Below are 13,287 nucleotides of genomic sequence, written 5' to 3'. Positions count from 1 at the left end.
TTGAAGAACTGTATTCTTGGTGCCTAAACAGCTCAGTCTGTCTTAGCTTTGTTAACCTGAGCAGGGGAAAGCTAAATGAAAATGATGATACAGCTGGCAGTTTCAGCCCTTTCAGAAGGTAGGGAGTAACGTCAAGCTAGTTGACAAAGTCATCTTCTGTACTTGTTCGTGCAAAGGTGGTTCCTCCTCTAGGGATGTTGCTGCCAGGGATGGGCTTCCAAGGACTTCAATTCCTAGCAGCATTGATCTGGAGGAGCTGGGATCTGATTAGGAAGTTGGTACACCTAGGTTGGTTTCACGTGGAGGCATTTGTAGGGCAGAGTGGTGTGACTCCATGTTTCCAGTCTCCCAGAAAAGGAAGCTTGGGACACAGCTCCAGAAAGGGTTTTTTATAATTTTTTTTTTCCTCAGCCCTTGTGGGCTACAGCAGACCAGTGCACACAGAATGCAAAAAAACTAGTGTGAGGTTTGGGCCCCAAAACTTTTTTTTTGGTGACAGTATATGTCAAAGTCCTTCTTCAGGACTCAAAAGACATGCCAGGTGTGCCATGTAAAAGGAACATAACCTGAAACAACTTTGGGCATGATAGCAACGTGCCCATAGCCCTAGACTATTTTAACCTTTGTGTTTCTGTATATTTACATTGATGAGCAAAGAATAAGGGCTTGCATTTTTTATTTTTTCTAAACAGCGAATGCCGTTTGGAGGGCACTGACCCTACAGACATTGTGCACCTTTTATAAGGTGGCACTAGACATACAGCTTTACATTGCTCTTTCTCTGGCTCTTTTGTACCCTTTTAGTCTGTCCTGTGATTCTTGACAGCTGTGAAGTGACTGCAGAGCAAAGGTGAATCTATGGGATGGCTCTTTTTTGGGATTTCAAAAGGAACAAGGCTTTTGATGGGGCCTGTAAATTTACTGCATTATCTTGTGATGTACTGCTTTCATACTGTATAGTATATAGCACTTCTATTGTGTGTTACCTCAGCTGAAATGCCGAAGATGACAAAAGCTGAAGGGTATTTTCATGAAAACACCACAGTGGGGGATCACCATTTGGGTTCTGGCTCTGAAAGTACAATAAAAATTTTGTCATGCTAATTTTCTAAATAGTTTCAAAAGGAAAAGATCCCTGCCTTTCAAATGCACTTAGGATTCTCTAGACACAAATAGTAACCTGGCTGATACTTTTTGTACATTTTCAATTTTGTCCCATGAAGAATATCCTTCAGCAAGTGTACACTGTTCAGGTATGTAATTATAGATAATTTTCTGCATCAAAGAGAAAAAATGATAAACGTTAGAAAACAGAATATTATTTCAAAGTTCCATACCCATTTTCCTTCCTTTCCCTGGCAGTTGATACTTAGGAGACTTATTTAAGTAAGGAACGGACCAAAAAAAAAAAAAAAATCTGTGGGGTCAAATAGGTAGACAACTCTATTTCAAGTCTCTCTATTTTCTTAGGAGGGTTCAGAAATGAACCTCAGTAGTTTGTAAGTGTCACAGTTCATAGCAGACATTTACCACCGTCTAGTTATAAGTTATTTTAACTAAACCATAAAACACGTGTGGAGGGGAGAAAGAAATGTGGATGTTGTCAAAGAAAGGAGTCATCAGTATATCAAACTAGTGATTTTTAGTAGTTTCTTGAATCAGAAATTAGAGAAGAGCCTGCAGTGCAGCTATTCAGCTATTACGAAAAAAAAAAAAAAAGAGTAAGCAGGCACTGGCTTAGTTTCTTAGTGCCCACATTGCTACTGTTGGTTTATCTGATGGCAAACCTAGTGTACTGTAGCGTGATGAATATGTAGCAGTGAGCGTATGGGAAAGATGCTGGAAAGATTGCACCCTGATGTTCTTAATCAGTAATTAGAAACTAAAAATAGTATTTTAGGGAAAGATAATAAATCTGTAGCCTTTAATCCTCCTGTGCCAATCTGTAAGCTGATATCATTATTACATGAAAGGCAATGAGAACATAAGCGAGTAAGCAAAAGTAGGTTGCTATTACAGTCACATTATAAATTCCACATAGCCCAAGCTGTCTAGATGATGTTTGGCTCTGTTATGCAAAGTCTATAGTCATAAAGCAGGTTAATTTGCAAGCAGAGAACACATAGTTTGTTGTTTATTTCCTTTCCTTAACTGCCTTTACTTCCTGAAGTATTCTGACACGAGTTAGGTTCTGAGTCTCTTCTGCACTTGTGGGTTCTATGTAGTAGTGTACATTTGAGAAAATGGCAGCAAGAACAGAAAAGTGGGGGAAATGTGTTCCCCTGACGGCAGTTCTGACGCACCCACAGGCTCAATCAACAGCTAATGAGCTGTGCAGACACACATCTTCTCATGCTATATATAATGATGACAGAGAAAGCATCCTCATTTAAGCAGGGCCTTTCATCTAAGCATTTAAATAGTTTGCAAATGCTAAGTGTAGTTACTGTTACACAGGTATCGTCGCAGCTAATACTACTTGCACTCAAGTGATTTAGCCCAATCAGGCCCTCAACCTTACCCCATCCAACTGGGAAACCCCAAGGAACGTGAAAGAGTGAACCACACCAAAATAGATGTGATTTCATAGACCAGTCCTCCTCCCGTTCACAAGTATGTAATATCCCTGTGACAACTGCAGCAATTCTTTAAATGGAAGAGAAACACAAAGCAGTTAAAATAGTGCAAAATCTCTTAATGCAATTCAGTGTCTAGAAAAAGAAGCCAATGCTAAACGACCTGCTGGTAACCAGTGGCTGGTCCAGCAGCCCATTGAGCAAGAAATGTAATACAAAAGCGAGATCTGTTGTAAGCTGAAGATGGTGGTGGAAAGACATGAAAGAAGAGTGTCTATTTACCAAGTATTTTTTAATTAAAAAAGCTTTATTCCAGCAGTTTATAACTCGGTATCTTGCAGAAATGAGTGAAAGCAAGTGCCAGATAAGATTGCTGGAAGTTGCCAGGAGCCGTGCTGCCGTGGCTTAATGTGACTCCAAGGCAGAGATGATTAAAAAAGGAGAAGGTGGCATCAAATGCTGAATCCCTCTGGAAAACGACAGCCGGGACTTTGAAACGGCCATATGGACTGGGCTTTCTGATACTGAAATGAAAACGGTAGCGTTTAGTAAGAAAGACCCGTAAAGGGAGTCTCTGGGGCAATTCCTCTTTCTGCTAAAAGTGCTTTACCGCGAGGAGGAGCGGAGCGGTCACAGGTCGGGAAGAAGCCCGGCTCTCACGCTGGGCTTTCGCCCACCGGGGCCAGCCACCCCCGGGAGCAGCTCACCTTCTCCCTCTTACTCGCTCAAAGCTACCGCCGCCAAAACCGCTCCCTCGGGCAGCTTCCCCCACCCCCCCACCCCGCATCTCCACCCTCAGCCGCTTTTACACCAGCCCAAACCTCCCAAGAAAGCACCCCGGCCTCCCCTCTCCACCACCACCGCCGGGCGCTGCCCTCCCGGGGCCCGGAGCCGCCTCCAGCGGGGCCGTCCCCGGCAGGTGGATGCCGCCGCTACCGCTCCTCCCCCCCGGCGCGGCCCGTCCCGTCCCCTGCCCGGCTCCGCGCCGCCTCTTGCCGCCGCCCCGCTCCGCTCCCAGCTGACGGGGGCAGCCCCTTGTTTACTGGCCAGAGAGGCAGGCAGGCAGCCCCGGCCTGCGCTGGAAGGGGCCGCCGGAGCCGGGGCCGACACCGAAGGGGCAGGGAGGGGCCGGGCTCTATAAAGGAGACCCCGCGGGAACCTCTGCCGGGTCTCTTACCGACGATGCGAAACCGGGCCCGGCCCCCGCGCCCGCCCCGCGGCCTCTGATTCGCCCCCCTGAACCGGGGACGCGCCTTGAACCGTCGGCGGTTTTACCAGAGGACGCGGGCATGGGACCGAGAACGGTGGCGGCGGTGACGGCGCTGGCCGTGGCCGTGGTGCTGGTGGCCTGGTGCGGTCGGAGCCGCGGGGAGAGTGAGTAGCGACCGGGGGCGCGGCCTAGGCGGGCGGCGGGGGAGCTGGCGCAGGTGGCGGGGCCCGGGCTGTGGAGGAGGAGGAGGAGGCGGTGGGCCGCGGCCCCCCGGGCTGTGAGGGGGGCGAGGCGGGCGGCGCGGAGCGGCTCGGCCCCGCCGCGTTTACCCTTTGTACCTGCTCGGGGCGACCGACCGACCGCCGCTCCAGGCCGCACCGCCGAGGCCGGCGGCTGGGGTGGCTCGGCCCGGGGCCTTGCGGTTCGGAGGAACCGGGGCCCGGTAGCTCTCCCGCGGGGAACGGCTGGGGTCACCTTCATCCCTGGCTTCGGTGTTTTCGGCCCCCAAACCGGGCCGAGATTGGAGCTGGGACGGTCGGTCGGTACGGGGCAGGGCTGTAACCCCCCCCCTCGCTCCCCGGTTCGCCTGGGGATTTACTCACCGGCGCGTCCTGACCCTCCGGGGCTCTCGCTCGACCGGGTTTTAAGGCGTGGGACCGGGGAGGGTATAGCCGTGCCCCGGGGCTCTGCGTGGGTCAGGTGCGAGGGAGGACACGGTCCCTTCCCCGGCCCCGCTGCTGGGAAGGGTCTGAGCCGCCGTGCCCTGACACTGCTCTCTCCTCGGCCGGTTTCAGAACCGGCTCTGGTTTCAGAAGGGTTTTCGCCGTGGCGAGACGCAGAGTTGGGAGGTTTTGCCTTTAACCACAGGAATACTTTTAGGTAGTCTTTCAAATCCACAGGTATTAAAGGGGGATGAAGCTCAGAGGTGGGGCTCTGTGTTTAAACGGGGTCTTGTAGAACACAAGGTAGGGATAGAGAGATGTTGTGTTGGAGGTCGCAAGCTTGTGAAATCCACGGCTGATGCGATTTTAAGCCTTACGAGCTGTTTTGGTGGGTTATGTCAAACTTGCTTAGGAAATTCTTCTAGTTAGAGGTTTTAATGTTGGGTGGTGTTTACAGCTGTTTTTTAATAAAGGGAAAGTATTTGTTCAAAGAGAGCTAACTGGATGCGTAAATTGTCTGTCCCGTAGGCAGTCCCATCGTCTACCTGTTAGCTTTCCCATCGGAAAAGGCAATAGCGAGATAACTGGTTCAAGTGCAGACAATGCATTGATGGGCATTTTTGAGATGCGTCTGGTATTCAGGGAATAAATCAGGATGTACCCTTAAGACAGCCTCTTTTTTCCAGCAATCGGTCAAGCGGTATATGTCAAAAATACCCCAGTTCCTTCCTCACATGTTTTTACATTAGAAGCCTTGGAAGAGACCAGTGGTACAGTTTTAACTTGGGAGGGTTAAGTTCCAGCTGGCAAGCGTGTACAAACCTGCCTGTGAGCAATAGAGAAATGGAAAAGGTAGTTGACATATAGCACTAATAATAAATACGTATACAACTTTGGTCCAGCAGTTCCTAATTTAAAAACATTATTATAACTACTACAGTAAAGCTTCTTATTTATTTATTTATTTAAATAACATTCTGCTTTTTGGGTTGCAAGTGTGTTTATAATCTTAACTCTCCAATCTTTGCTGTATTACTACGTGGTAGGATAATATGCTCTACAATTTATGGAGTGAGAAACAGCAGCGATGCACAAGATGTCACAGCCAAGTCTGGGGTGGATTATTTTTATATTTTTCATGCAGTGCAAATACTTTGTAAAGTATTTTGCAGACAATTCAGATGATAAGGTCCCTAATTCAAAAGCTTTTCAGCCACTTTGATGTTTGACTCCATTTTCTGAGAATGATTAGATCACACAGCACTACAGTGCAGATGGAAAACAACAACTAACGCAAAGGCCTGCATCAGTGTGGCTCGAAGGGTAAATGCACGTACAATAGTTGCATAAGCAAACAAGTTGTTCCCTGAGCAACGGAACTAATGAAGTCTGCTTTCTTGGAGATTTGTGTCCTGCATTCTCTGCAAACATGCCCCATGATAATGCTACTCTCCAGTGACAATATTCTTCCCATCTCTGAGCCCAACCATACCTAGGTTATTTTGTGCCCCGTATCTTTCTCTTCCCTTTACTTCTTTTAGACAATATCTGGTAAGAGGCTGGAGGAAAGCAGCATATGGTATGCGTGTAGGTGGCTCAGTAGGCAAACTGGGCGGTTGGTTTGAGTTCACACTTAAAGCATCCTTTGGATGGAGATGTTGAGTTTTTCCTCCTTAACCCATCCTCAGTTTTCATAAGTCTTTTAGGAATATGATGTGTGAGAACTCTCCTTCCTCTTTTACATGTGGCTGAAGTTAGTTAGTGAGTTCAGAAGTAACTGATAGGAGTAGAAGCAAGGGTTAAGGAAAAGAGAGCTGACCTGCACATAAAATGAAGATACATATATCTTGTTTTGTGAAGAAAAACAGGTTTGTGTGTTTTTTTTATCACTGTGTAAACATAATGCAACTTCTTGAAATAAATCTCACACATGACTCATGCATGTCAATTCATTAGCTGTGGTATTTAGGGTGGGATTTACCTCACCCAGTTTTTAGTTGGTTGCATCTACCGACTGAGCAACTTGCTTTGAGCTCCTTTTGTGATAAGTAGAAAACTAATCGATACAGTCACTAGAGTTTAGAATACGCTTCCTCCCCTTCTAAACTCTTCACCTCAATTTGGGCACTGCATGTGTGCTCCATTGCCTGCTGCTGATGGTGGGAGTTAGAAATCTAGCTGAGATCTCTTTACCTAAATCATCAGATGGGACAAATTTCACTTTGTATTTCTATAGTAATAGCCTTTTAAGAGAAATTGCTTCTTAATTGTTATTTCTGGCTCATGCAAATGTTTTTGTGCTCGTAAGCTCATTAAGAAACTGGTCCCTTGTTCCACCTCAACCCTGTGTTAATTTTTGATGTTGAGAGACTTGGTGTAGAATGAGATTTTGTTCCCAAGAGTATAAAGTAGAAAGAGTAAGTGCAGCAGGGCAGGGCTGTATCAAAACTGGGCAGCAACTGCGTCTGTCGGCTATCCCAGTGTGCCCTTGTGCTATTTTAAAGAGAGGTAGTATACGGTCTCTCTGAATAGTCTGTAAAACCCGTAAGCTTTCTGGAGGTCAATTTTGGGGTGACTGTCTTGCAGAATATAAATTATGTTGATATTGGTAACACGTAAAACCTGTTCCTGCTGCCTTTGAAGTAATGAGGATCTTAAGGTCTGTTAGTGTTGACTTCTGTCCGTTACCCTGAGTGATCTCCCATGGTCCTGGGATGCTGTCACTGCGCTGCCTTTTATCTTTGCATGGGAAGCACAACAGTATGAGTCGTATTTTCTGTTTATGTTTTGAACTGAATGATGAGAGCATAATGATACAGCAAACCAGGCTTTACAGGCCAGACTGTGAGGTTATATATGCTTTTGGCATTAAAGAAAGCAACCTCGGTGAGAGATTTGCCCTCAGTTCGGCAGCACTGTCTTCAGTAGTGAAAGATAACAGGCATCTGAGATGTTACTGGAGGGGGCTGGAGGTTTATGGACAGGCTTACTTTTGAGTCCATATCTCAGTTGGCTTCGTTGCTCAGATCTAAATGACTGAGGTGGACAACTGAAGTTTAAAAATTAATATTTCACAATTAGGTATTTTTAAGTTTATTGAACTGTTGCTATAGTAGGCTAGAAGCTGTCTTAGACTCCCTTCTACTAGCCTGTCACTTCACAGGATATCATCCTGTCTCAGCAGTTATCCCAAGAAAAACCCAAAAGTCCTTTTTCCAGTTTCCTAATACCACTTCTAAAAGTCAGCCTTATACAGAGTTGCAAAGCTTTTGACTTGACCACAGTGAGTGTAATTTTTCTTAAATATTTTTGTAATTCAAGTAGGCAGCAAACACTATAAAAATGCATAATTAACTAATAGTTATCTTAAATGGTTTGTGATCTTTCTGTACAATGCTATATTATTCTGGTCTTGATTGTTAAAGGGCCAGAGCTCTGAAGCAGTGAATCATTCAGGTTTGGTATCCACATGGTTTACTATAAACAAGACTTAAGTTCCAGCTATTCCCCTGGTTAGACTCTATCTTGAAAACTAACCTCTGACATCAGATCTAGTTTCTTCATTCAGTACTTTAAGGTTGTTACCAAACTAGTTTGTTCAAGAGGCTTTGGCATCTTGGGATTTGTTTGTTTGTTTGTTTTTAAAAAGCATGCCTTGCAACTTTTTTTCTTGGGGGTCTGATGAAACTTGTCTATAATGATGTTGTTTGGGTTTTTGGGGGTTTTTTTAAGTTACTTTGAATAGCTTGGTAACTAGGGATGGAGGAGTGTTTCTGGCAGTTGCAATGCTGTGCTGCTGGACATGGAGCCTGTTTCTGCTGAAATTTAGGAATTTATGTTTAGTAGAGATTTTGCCAGTAGTTTGAACAGGAATAGCTTTGGGCCTCCTACTGGAGAATCAGTCTGAGAATTTTATTTTCCTGAAAGCTGATTTATGTGGTTTTTTAAAACCAGGTTGTCTGTATTACAATTGACTGCTCAACTTTGGTCTCCTTCTGGGATCAAACCTGCCTAGCCTTCATACTGAATTGTTGATTAATTCCTCTGTCCCCGCAGAAGAAATACTATCTAGAGAAGATGTGGAAAAACACTTATTACTTTGCTTAAAACTGCTTCTTGTTGTCTTGGTAACAAATTTATGGGGTGACTTAAGCACCTACTGAAGAGAAGATACAAATTGCTGAACAGAATTCAAAAGCATGAAAAGATCGAGAACCTTCCCAACAAAAAAAACCATATTTTGTTTCGGATATTCTTATTATTCTCCTTGATCCCTGAGGTGGTAAAAAAAAAAAAGGAGCTCAGATACCGTGGTAGCATTTATCACTTAAAAAGTAAACTGAAGTAGAACATGAAAAATAATTCTTAAGTGTAATTTTCTCTAACTGTGGAAAAATCTGTATAAACCATTTTAATCTTTGTACATTTACAATTATATTAGCCTTTTATTCAGTTGTTTATTTCAGAAAAAAAACTCTAATTTGTTTTAAATTCCTCCTAAGTTTCTATACCAGGCTAATGTCAGCATCTGATATTGCCTTCAGTTAAAGGGACTTGTGCAGAAGCCCCCACTATTGGAACCCCTTAAGCACAGCAGACAATGTGCCAGTTTATTACATTGCTATTGCTCAGCTTTGAAAGCAGCAGAGTTTGAATAACTTGGGTCACATCCTGGTTTGCCAGGATGTGTGGAATCTCCTGTCTGGTCTGTGCTGGCAGCACTAATTACAAATAATGCATTCTGTATGAGAGCTGGAGAAAAATACAAAAATGTTTCTAAAATGCAAACAACTGCCTGATTGTGGATGTATACTTCCAGCTCTGGTAGATGTATATGATTATTTAACACTTCATAATGCTTTACTGTTTATTCCCAAGCTTCGCTTCTCTCTTTTTAGCAGCACTCTCGGAGCAGGGATAGCTGTGTGGATCAGGGGTTGTCTGGGGGCCAGCTTGTGGCCAGTTTCTAGTGACTTTCCTAATTCTAGTTGAAATGATGAAAGGCTCGGGTAATTATGCTTAGTCTATAGATGCATTTTGTGGCCTTGAGCCACAATAAAAAGCCTACAGCTTTTACTCTTGAAAGTAGTTCTTAGTCTGTAGAGTTGAGCTGTATTTTTTGACCGTTCCTTAAGGTTAGTTGTATACATTCAGATTATTCTAGGTAGTACTTTATACTGTGATACAGCAATTGGTCATGGGTACCACCTCAGTGTGCTGTATTTTGCCTGATTGTGCTCAGGAAGCAGTGAATAAGAACCAAGATGCTGGATTCTGCATTTATCGGATAGCTTTAGCTGCACTGGTGACTTGTATGTTGAGTTTCAGTGTTGGAGTTTTATTTGTCCTGTTGTTTCTCCTTTCATGAAGAAACCACTGGCCTGGCCTGTCACACACTTGCTTCCTTGGAAATACCTGTCTTAATTAAATAAATATTTAGAGTACTGAAACTGAATCTGTTGCTCTCCCTGTTCTTGTAGCCCACAGTTGGGATGTGCAGCAAGGCAGCTTTCTGGCTTACTTCCACTTTGGCTGCAGTTTTTCATGGGGCAAAGAGGTTGCTGCTAGTTGGTCATCAGATTTCCTTTTCCCACTTCTAAAAAGTACATCCTTGATCTTTGAGGCACTCTGTGCATTAGCTTGTTCTTCCAGAAAGCAATTTATGAAACGACTTGGATATAGTGCCAAAAAATCCCATTGGGCAATAACATTGCTTCAAATCCTATATTAGTGTTGCCAAATTTATTTTTTTTATTGCAGTGGAGCAAATTTTTGAATAATCATTAAGACGTTTGCATAGAATTTATTTTTAACCCACACAGCAGTGGCTGTGTAAAACCATGAGGAGTCAGACAATTGTAACTATTAAACATCTGTCTCTACATCAATTTTGTAAGGCCTGATTGTTGCTGGGTGATTTCTTGAAGCTGTGACGTGGTAATTTTGTAGTTGGTAAGCTTTACATACAGTGACAAAAAGAGTAAAGATCCTGTGCTTTTAATTCTTGGCAGGGAGGTTGTCTCAGCAATAGACAGAAGAGAATCCCTAACGTGGATGCAGTCTTAAAAAAAAAAAATTAAAAAAGAATCCACCTGGACAGGACAGGTAGACGGTAGTTTTGCACCATTGTATTGCCAAGCAGGCTTGCCTTTCCACAGGCTTCTCCCTTGAACATTGAGGTCTGGGTGTATATTTTTATGAAACTTGGTTTTAAAAGGGTCATCTGAGGGACTTCTGTTGTGCTATGCAGGCATGGTGCTCTAAATTTCCTTCTTGATTTCTTACCTGTGCTTAGAGTTAAAAGAAAATATTTCCCTATTCAAACTCTTCGCTTTCCATTTTTCCTTTTGTTGGTGCCTTGATTCATATTGTTCTGCTTACCTTCTAATTTATGCTTCATGTTATTGTTCGCTTTGCCAGTTCTTTGGGTTACCGGTTCTACTAAATAAACTGTCCAGATAGTCAAGACAGAGAGATTTGCAACCTTGAGAAAATAATAACAAAAAAGCCTAAACACCTCATCTGAAAAGAAAGCTTAGGGCAAAAATTACTAGTGTAGTAAATTACTCCTGTCAAAAAAGTCTAGGCAAGAGTGTCGGCTGTGCTCTTGCATGTGTGTATTTTCAGGTTTTTCTGCTCTCTTCCGAAGCACTACCATTTCCTAGCTATTATTCTTTTCCTATCTTCCCCTCCCTGCAACCATTCTAAATTACTTCCTCTAATCCGCTGGTATTAATTGCACAATCTGAGATGAGGTAGGTGTGTCGCTGGCAACTATCTAAAGAAAACAGATTCTGTTGCATAGACATCTCTTACTTCTGTAAACGCTGAATGACGTCTAAGGACTGGCGTTACAACTGCAGTCGTGATAGAGGTAATATCCAGAAACTCAAGATGGCAGAAAAAATTATGAAATACTCTTTCAGTCTTATTTTGTAATCATATACCAGGGAATGTTCCCCCCAGTATATTTCTTAACACTTGAAGCGTGCTTTATTGAAAATGACCTAGTCGTGAATTCTGAGCGTAGCTATATATTATGGTGCGGTTGGACAAAACTGTATTTAGAAAACTGAAACAATTACCTTTTCTTAAATAAATAAACAACATTGTTCTTTGCTTTCCAGTTTGCAGAAGCATGGACATTCGCAACAATCTGACCCGGCTGAACATGCTTGAGAACTGCACTGTGATTGAGGGCCACTTGCAAATATTGCTGATGTTTAAAACCAAGCCTGAAGATTTCCGTGAGCTCAGCTTTCCTAAACTGACTATGATTACAGACTACTTGCTTCTTTTTCGCGTGTATGGCCTGGAGAGTTTAAAGGGACTTTTCCCCAACCTCACTGTGATTCGAGGAACTCATCTGTTTTTTAACTACGCGCTAGTCATTTTTGAAATGGTTCACCTAAAAGAGATTGGCCTCTATAACCTGATGAACATTACTCGAGGTGCTGTGCGGATTGAGAAGAACAACGAATTATGTTACTTGTCCACGATTGACTGGTCAAGGATTTTGGATTCTGTAGAAGATAATTACATCGTGGCCAACAAGGACGACAAAGAAGAGTGTGGAGATGTGTGTCCGGGAACTGTGAAAGGGAAGAGCAACTGTCCGCCTACTGTGATAAATGGCATTTTCATTGAACGCTGCTGGACCCATGATCGCTGTCAGAGAGGTGAGTCTGCAGAGTCACATATGTCAACTGTGGTTTTGCGGTCAGTTTTTAACCTGTCAGATCTATTGGAGGGTTAATAGGTACCTATTAATTGCTACCTTTTAGCACAGGTTCCTAAAAGTAAGGCTCAAAATTGACGTTAAACAGGTGAAGAGAGGACCTTTGGGCAGGGGCTGTTCTAGCAGTTCTTTCACCTACTTGAATAATGTGTTTGGTTTCCCTGGAAAGTTACGGACTGCCTAGAACTCACAAGTTTAACGGACTGGGGGTGTAACTGGTATCTGGTATAATATTTAAACTGGCATTAGTATCTCTGGTGGGGTTTGGGTAGGGGATTAAAAGTCCGGATTGACTGAAAGGCTGCAACAAGCAGAAACAGAACAGTGGGGAAAAGTCTTTATGGAATAAACCCAACTCAAGAAAGGTGCAATTACGTTTTTACTGAAACCTTCCTGCCATAAAAAGGTGTAAGATATGTGGATGAGTGAGCAACATTTGCACAGAATAAGAAGCTGGAAGCCAAGTCAGACCTGAGGGAAAAGGAGAAGTAGGAGAGAGGACCTGGACAGGGGTTGCCCAGAGTGGGAGTCCTGGGAAGGGTGAAATAACTGGGCTTTGAGCCTGGGGTTTTGGTTCAGGGGAGAAGGTATGTTCAGAAAGCTAGCTGCTGTTGCAATCCCTGAACTCCAGTTCTTAAACTGTGTTAGGGTCGCTTTTAATTTCACACAGATTTGTGTTTTCCAAACTCGGAACTGAGCTTAAGTTTAGTTTTAATTATATATTTACTTTGATTTATGTTAAAACTGACTGACGGGGAGCAAAGCGAATTGAGGTAAAACTGACACATTTAGAGTTGTCTGTCTTTCTGGAGGTAGTGCATCCAAATGAAGCAGTGTGTCCTAAGACGAAATTAGGAAACTTGCGGGCTGGAGAGAATTTCTTGCCAAGCTTTAAAGGGCAATTCTGAGCGCTAAGTGCCAAATTTGAGAAGGAATTCCTACCAGTATGCATAAACTAATGAAATTAATGTGGTTTCCCCTGTGCTACTCCTCACCCCAAAATCGTCTAGCTTCCTTTTAAAGAAAGTGGTTATTTTTTGTCGCCAGAATAACAGGGTATGGGCAAGAAGATGCAAACGTATATGTGTGTTCCTGTTTTAA

The 13,287-nt window shown here is 43.5% G+C and overlaps 1 protein-coding gene across 3 annotated transcripts in view; it reads left to right on the top strand.

Moving 5' to 3' along the window:
- INSR (insulin receptor) overlaps positions 1-13,287 on the top strand; it is a 61,043-nt gene that overhangs the window by 995 nt on the left and 46,761 nt on the right. The window contains exons 1-2 of one of the 3 annotated variants that reach the window (XM_075037967.1): positions 3,569-3,950; positions 11,576-12,127. In XM_075037967.1, the coding sequence (XP_074894068.1) occupies positions 3,866-3,950; positions 11,576-12,127 (637 nt within the window). In that variant the 5' untranslated portion in view covers positions 3,569-3,865. Of the gene's footprint in view, positions 1-3,568; positions 3,951-11,575; positions 12,128-13,287 lie in introns of those variants that run through there. The other 2 variants (XM_075037968.1, XM_075037966.1) reach the window with 2 other exon arrangements.

Source organism: Buteo buteo, chromosome 10, assembly GCF_964188355.1.
Source record: "Buteo buteo chromosome 10, bButBut1.hap1.1, whole genome shotgun sequence".
In the NCBI taxonomy this organism is placed as follows: domain Eukaryota; kingdom Metazoa; phylum Chordata; class Aves; order Accipitriformes; family Accipitridae; genus Buteo; species Buteo buteo.
The sequence above is the reverse complement of the archived record's forward strand: the minus strand, read 5'-3'. Positions and strand labels throughout refer to the sequence as shown.